Genomic DNA, 7,234 nt, shown 5'->3' on the forward strand with positions numbered 1-7,234 from the left:
AATTCACCATCTCCTTTCCTCCCTAGTGGGCATTAATTAAAGTGTTGTGATTGGAGTTTAACTTTTTAGAATAACCTGTCAAATCCTCCTTGAACAGTCCTTAACCAGGTGACTCAGTGGATAAAACGTCCCTGTGCACTGAGGTCACAGGTTTGATCCCCGGTCAGGGCACATGTAAGAAACAATGAATGCACAACTAAAGGGAGCAACGAGTTGATGCTTCTCTCCCTCTGTCTTTCTCTCCTCCCCCTTCCCTATTTCCCTTTCTCCCTTTCTCTCAATCAATGGAAAAATTTTAAAATCTCCTTGAACATAATTTATCACAAATGTGTGGAATATACATGCATTCTACTCTAGGAGCTAGTGCTAGAGATGAAGAAAATACTGGATTATGCCTTTTTTCTCTGAATTTAAAAATCTGTGTTTTTAAGGTACAGAGCAGTGCTTTTAAAAAAATGTAGTCAGCGTACTGGTGCCAGTCTGTGAAGTGTTTATGATGGTGGACAGCACAGTAGCACATTGTTTAACTCACCTAGGTTTTTTTCCTAAAGCAAGGCTTTCTTAAAGGAAACAGTGTGCTCTCATTGTCATGTTGTAGGCAGGTAGTAAACACATCCTAGACCAGCTGCTTTTAGTAGAACTGTGAGCACACATGTGGGAACACCTACCATTCTTTTGGCTGTTTGGAACTCCGAGATGTATGAGTTGCCAGGAATTTATTTCACTTAAAAGGTTCTTTACCTTTTTTATTTTAACTTCTTTTTGTTTAACTTACTTATTTCAACCACAGTTTACGTTCAGTGCCACATCCATTTCAGATGTACAGCAAAGTGGCCAGAAATCCATGCACTCTACAGAGTGGTTCCTCCAGTGCCCCAAGCACCCACCTGGCCCTGTACCCGTTATCTTGACATTATTGACTAGATATTCCCCATCTGAAATCCACATCTCTGTGGCTCTCCTGCAACTATGAATGTGTACTGCCTACTCCTATCACCTAAAAGGTTCTTTCTCTTAGTTGAAACTGATTGCTAAAGAATTCATGTTATGTTTGGTAACTGATTTTTAGAACTTTTTAGCAACCAGTCTTAGTCAGATTTTTTTGTTTGTTTTTTCTTTTACACTGGCACAGGCTTGGAGTTGAGCCCACTTTGGCAGTAGAGAATGCCCAGGAAAAGAAGTAGGGGAACTTAAGGGCTCTCTCCTGGGACTGGAATTATATCCAGTCATTTTATGATGCCCTAGAAAGAAAGCTTCCCTTCCTTGTTCAGAGTGCATTTTTCTCTCTCTTTTTTTTCCCCTTATATAGACAATCATTTATTTTATCTCAAGGCATGACTCCTCATCCTCATTTTCTTTCCATTTGTTGATTGGTTGCTAGTTTCATCTTCTCTGACTTGCCATTGGTAACTGTCACCACCTAACGGAAGATAGTTGTAACCAACGGCCGTGGAGACCTAGACTGGGAGAGAGATGGCAGTGAGAGTGAGAACTCCTTGAACTCCTTGAAAAGACTGTGCTTTCTTTCTTTTTCAGTGGAAGGCTCTCCAAAGAGCGTACAGAACGAAGATTTTTCTAGTAGCCATGCTTTCACAGTGTTCAAAGATGAGGGCCCTGGAACCATGGACCAGCTCTCTTTGATCTTGTCTCCTGAGCACCAGATTTCTCAGAAATTCTACATTCCTCGAAGCACAGCCACTGCCGCCTTAGGAGCTGCTGCCCGCTTAGCCACATCCAGGAGCTTCCTACACTGGTACCCCAGTGTGAGAAGGATGGAGGCCTGAGGGCCTGGGAGAAAAAAACAAACCACCGCTTAGGGCTTGGTGACTTCCCAGGCCAAAGTGAGGACATATGCAGAAAAAATAGTATTCTGGTAGTGGAGGCCTCTATCTTTCTTTGTGACTGTATGTTACCTTTATTGTGCTAGCAGTCCACTCTGTTGTGTAAGTATTGGTATCTCATGTTAAATTTTAAATTTTTATTGATGTTTTTTATTCTGTATTGTTTTGTTCACCTTTATGTAATGTTTAATGGTTTTCTTTTGTTTGTTTTTTTTATGTTGCTATAGATGTGTTTCTTGTACATATCATGACCGATAAATGGAAACTGAAAAACGAATGTTTTGTGATCCGTATTTAGTAAGACAAAAAGTATCTCACATCCCTAGCTCCAGAAAGCGGAAGTCTGAATTTTAAAGTGACTTTTTCTATTTCATTTGAAATCATCTATATCAGAGAAAGAATTCAGGGATTGAATTCTTACCATCATTATTTCTTTGAAGTACAAGGATCAATAAAAAAATCCATACCTGAAGCTTTGGTCCTATAAATACTTCTACATTTGAGAAAATTAAGCTGTCTCTCATATCGTCAACTCCTTGGAGATTAATGACAAAATTACAGATTGTTGGAACTTGGATGAGCCATCTCTGTAGTCATCACCATGCCAGGAGCTTAATGCAGCAGTAGCCCAACAGTGGTACTTAGGCAGTCATGTGACGTTATGTTCTCTGAGTCTCTGTGTGAGATATACAACATTCTTTTAAGCTCATAGTATAACCATCAAGAGAAAAGAAAAGCCTGAAAGGTAAAATTAAAGAATTGTGAGTGACATTAAGTTTCTTGTGGTAAAATACCAGACTTATTCCCAAATGTAAAAACCTGTACAGAAGCATTTCTCAGACATAAAACCAGAGAAAGGTATGGATTACTGGTGTGCTGCTGGTAGCTAGGTTCTCACTTTCCTAGCCTGTCTCCTACAACCTCCTGGTTTGGCATAAATAGGCATAGCTAGTCCTTAGTTCCTTTGTCTCTTCTCTACAATAGGGAGTTTTCCCTCTTTCCTTCTCAACTACTTAATCAGCAAAATATCCACTGAGAAAGGGAGTGAGATGAGAGCAGATATAAAAATACATGAAAAATTTTTATTTGTTGATTTTAGCAAGAGAGGAAGGGAAAAAGACGGGAACATCAATCTGTTCCTGTATGTGCCCTGACCAGGGATTGTACCAGCAACCTCTGTACTTTGAGACAATGTTCTAATGAACTGACCTACCCAGCCAGGGCTAAAAGTGCATTTAAATTTAGAATCTTACTGCCTGAAACTTTTTTCTTAGTAGTAGGTAATCATGAATCAAAGTTAAACCCAAAGTCTTTAAATATCAGTAGTTTTTGGTTTAAAAACCTTAGAGAGGCCCTGGCCGGTTGGCTCAATGGTAGAGCGTCGGCCTGGAGTGCAGAAGTCCCGGGTTTGATTCCCGGCCAGGGCACACAGGAGAAGTGCCCATCTGCTTCTCCACCCCTCCCCCCTCCTTCCTCTCTGTCTCTCTCTTCCCCTCCCATAGCGAGGCTCCATTGGAGCAAAGATGGCCCGGGCACTGGGGATGGCTCCTTGGCCTCTGCCCCAGGCGCTAGAGTGGCTCTGGTTGCAACAGAGCGATGCCCCGGAGGGGCAGAGCATCGCCCCCTGGTGGGCAGAGCGTCGCCCCCTGGTGGGCGTGCCGGGTGGATCCTGGTGGGGCGCATGCGGGAGTCTGTCTGACTGTCTCTCCCTGTTTCCAGCTTTGGAAAAATACAAAAAAAAAAAAAAAAAAAAAAAAAAACCTTAGAGAAGGCCCTGGCTGGTTGGCTTAATGGTAGAACATTGGCCTAGTGTGTGGATTTCCTGGGTTCGATTCCAGGTCAGGGTACACAGGAGAAGTGACCATCTGCTTCTCCACCCTCCCCCCACGTCTCTTTTTCTCCCACAGCCATGGCTCCATCGGTTCTAGCACATCAGCCCTGGGCCCTGAAGATGGCTCCTTGGAGCCTCTGCCTCAGGCACTAAAAATAGCTCAGTTGAGCATGGCCCCAGACAGGGGTTGCTAGATGAATCCCAGTGGGGGGGGGGGCACCTGTGGGAGTCTGTGTCTCTATTTCCTCTCCTCTCACTTGGAAAAGAAGGAGGGGAAAACCATAGAGAAAACATGTAATGGAATAAAATGTAAAAATCTAGATTCACTTTTAATTTCATTTATCTCTAATAAAGATAAACCAATTGACAAAAACAAAAAATGTGATCTGGAAACGTCACAGATGGTTGACCCAACAGAAAGAGCAGTTTCTTATTTGGGTTTTTGTGACTTTTTAAAAATCAGACATTGATGTTGGAGAAGACATTTGAAGAGTTATAAGGAGGGTCAATAAACAGTCAATTATGACATAAATAGCATATGTGAGACAGGCTACTTCTGACCTAGAGACTTAGAATTACAGAAATTTGATCCAACATGGACTATAGATAAGGAAATTTGAAGCCTAGAAAGACTGACTTGCCTGAATTTAAGTCACATAGCTTAAATTCCCATGTCTGCTCTTTCCACGGGAAAATATTGCAATTCTCTCTTGTCAGGTTTACATGATCTGATGCCAGAAGACATAGTGTGTGGTACGTACGTCCAGGAGAAAGGTGGTCTTTATAGCTGAGCATATCCTTGGTTTTGGAGGGAAAGGGGATTGATTTACTAAGAGCTCGTATTCCTGAACACGAAATAAATAGCTGTGGGCCAGTTCTGCTGAAGAACCCGAAATGGGACATTGTAACATCTTACAGAGCCATCTTCCTGAAGCTTCCTACTTACATTTGTGTAGGAAGACTTTTCTAACAAGCTTCCGATGTCTTTTCAGATTTAAATTCATCTTATTTATAATATATAGTGCCATGGACTGCATCATTCATAATTTTGTGGGACCCACAACTAAGACATTTAAAGATTTCATTTCCTGTAGCCCATTCAGATCTTGATGTTTTCCAACATGCCGACCAAGGTGCATATTAATTAAATCTGTCTACTTACTTTAAACTTAGCCCTATTCGTATGTCTCATATAGTCAGTCACCAGTCAACCTACTAAGTTTTTTATGTCAGCCTAACAGAACCAGAATACTTAGCCTTTTCTGTTATAAGCACATAGACAAATCATTTTAGCTTCTCAGTCAAGGACTACTCTGATATTTAGAACCACAGATGAGTTGTTGGGTACTTTTCACAAGAAATTCTTTGATCTACCTCAAAACTGAGTATTTTATTTATAGCTAAATTTTCTTGGTTACAAACAGTTTTCAGGAAATACTTTTAGCTTTCTGTTTTGTTTTATATCTCTGTGAAAATATTTTAAATGTTTGTTTTTTTAGTTTATGAGAAGATGGTATGAAAAAGTGTTGACCTGATCATTCTTGGTGCAATTTAAATAATTTGATGAGGAAACCAAATTTATGATTCTCTACCCTCTAAACTTTTATTACAGAATGAACAGGTAGTTATTGGGGTTAGCCTAATCTTTGAAGTTTGTAACTGCATTTTATTTTATTTTATTTATTTATTTTTTTCTCTTTGTATTTTTTTGAAGCTAGAAGCGGGGAAGCAGTCAGACAGACTCCCACATGTGCCCAACTGGGATCCACCCAGCATGCCCACCAGGGGGTGATGCTCTGCCCATCTAGGGCATTGCTCCGTTGCAGCCAGAGCCATTCTAGCACCTGAGGCGGAGGCCATGGAGCCGTCCTCAGCACCAGGGCCAACTTTGCTCCAATGGAGCCTTGGCTGCAGGAGGGGAAAAGAGAGACAGAGAGAAAGAAGAGGGGGCCCTGGCCGGTTGGCTCAGCGGTAGAGCGTCGGCCTAGCGTGCGGAGGACCCAGGATCGATTCCCGGCCAGGGCACATGGGAGAAGCGCCCATTTGCTTCTCCACCCCTCCGCCGCGCCTTCCTCTCTGTCTCTCTCTTCCCCTCCTGCAGCCAAGGCTCCATTGGAGCAAAGATGGCCCGGGCGCTGGGGATGGCTCTGTGGCCTCTGCCCCAGGCGCTAGAGTGTCTCTGGTCGCAACATGGCGACGCCCAGGATGGGCAGAGCATCGCCCCCTGGTGGGCAGAGCGTCGCCCCTGGTGGGCGTGCCGGGTGGATCCCGGTCGGGCGCATGCGGGAGTCTGTCTGACTGTCTCTCCCTGTTTCCAGCTTCAGAAAAAAAAAATGCAAAAAAAAAAAAAAAAGAAGAGGGGGAAGGGTGGAGAAGCAGATGGGCGCTTCTCCTGTGTGCCCTGGCCGGGAATCAAACCCAGGACTTCCACACGCCAGGCCGATGCTCTACGGCCGAGCCAACCAGCCAGGGCTGTAACAACATTTTGTTTAATTTATTTAAATACTTAGGAAGTTGGAATTTGTTTTGTCAAAAATGTATAGATTTTTTAAAACTAGTTTTTGTTGGCCTGACCTGTGGTGGGACAGTGGATAAAGCATCGACCTGGAAATGCTGAGGTCGCCGGTTTGAAACCCTGGGCTCGCCTGGTCAAGGCACATATGGGAGTTGATGCTTCCAGCTCCTCCCCCTTCTCTCTCTCTGTCTTTCCCTCTCCTCTCTAAAATGAATAAATAAATAAAAAACTAGTTTTTGTTGTGATGATTCTGTCAGAATTAAAATTTCACTTAAATATGTGACTGAAAGAATATGAAAAATCCATTACCTTGTGTAGTAGTGAAAACAAATTTGATGTTCTCAACTAAAATATCTGTCTTCATTTTTGGCATGACCTCTTTATTCTTTTTTTTTTTTAATAATTTTATTTTTAATGGGGCGACATCAATAAATCAGGATACATATATTCAAAGATAACTCCAGGTTATCTTGTCGTTCACTTATGTTGCATACCCATCACCCAAAGTCAGATTGTCCTCTGTCACCTTCTATCTAGTTTTCTTTGTGCCCCTCCCCACCCCCTATCCCTCTCCCTCTCCCCCCTCCCCCTGTAACCACCACACTCTTATCAATGTCTCTTAGTTTCACTTTTATGTCCCACCTACATATGGAATAATGCAGTTCCTGTTTTTTTCTGATTTACTTATTTCACTTTGTATAATGTTATCAAGATCCCACCATTTTGCTGTAAATGATCCGATGTCATCATTTCTTATGGTTGAATAGTATTCCATAGTGTATATGTGCCGCATCTTCTTTATCCAGTCCTCTATTGACAGGCTTTTTGGTTGTTTCCATGTCCTGGCCACTGTGAACAATGCTGCAATGAACATGGGGCTGCATGTGTCTTTAGGTATCAATGTTTCTGAGTTTTTGGGGTATATACCCAGTAGAGGGATTGCTGGGTCATAAGGTAGTTCTATTTTCAGTTTTTTGAGGAACCACCATACTTTCTTTCATAATGGTTGTACTACTTTACATTCCCACCAACAGTGTATGAGGGTTC

The 7,234-nt window shown here is 42.3% G+C and overlaps 1 protein-coding gene across 1 annotated transcript in view; it reads left to right on the forward strand.

Annotated features, from left to right (window-relative positions):
• The window catches only part of TDRD5 (tudor domain containing 5), a 53,282-nt gene extending 51,401 nt beyond the window's left edge, over positions 1-1,881 (forward strand). Inside the window, exon 17 of the mRNA XM_066255126.1 lies at positions 1,537-1,881. Within this exon, the coding sequence (XP_066111223.1) occupies positions 1,537-1,784 (248 nt within the window). The 3' untranslated portion in view covers positions 1,785-1,881. The remainder of the gene's footprint in view (positions 1-1,536) is intronic.
• Positions 1,882-7,234: the final 5,353 nt, after the last annotated feature.

This window comes from Saccopteryx bilineata, chromosome 2 (genome assembly GCF_036850765.1).
Source record: "Saccopteryx bilineata isolate mSacBil1 chromosome 2, mSacBil1_pri_phased_curated, whole genome shotgun sequence".
In the NCBI taxonomy this organism is placed as follows: domain Eukaryota; kingdom Metazoa; phylum Chordata; class Mammalia; order Chiroptera; family Emballonuridae; genus Saccopteryx; species Saccopteryx bilineata.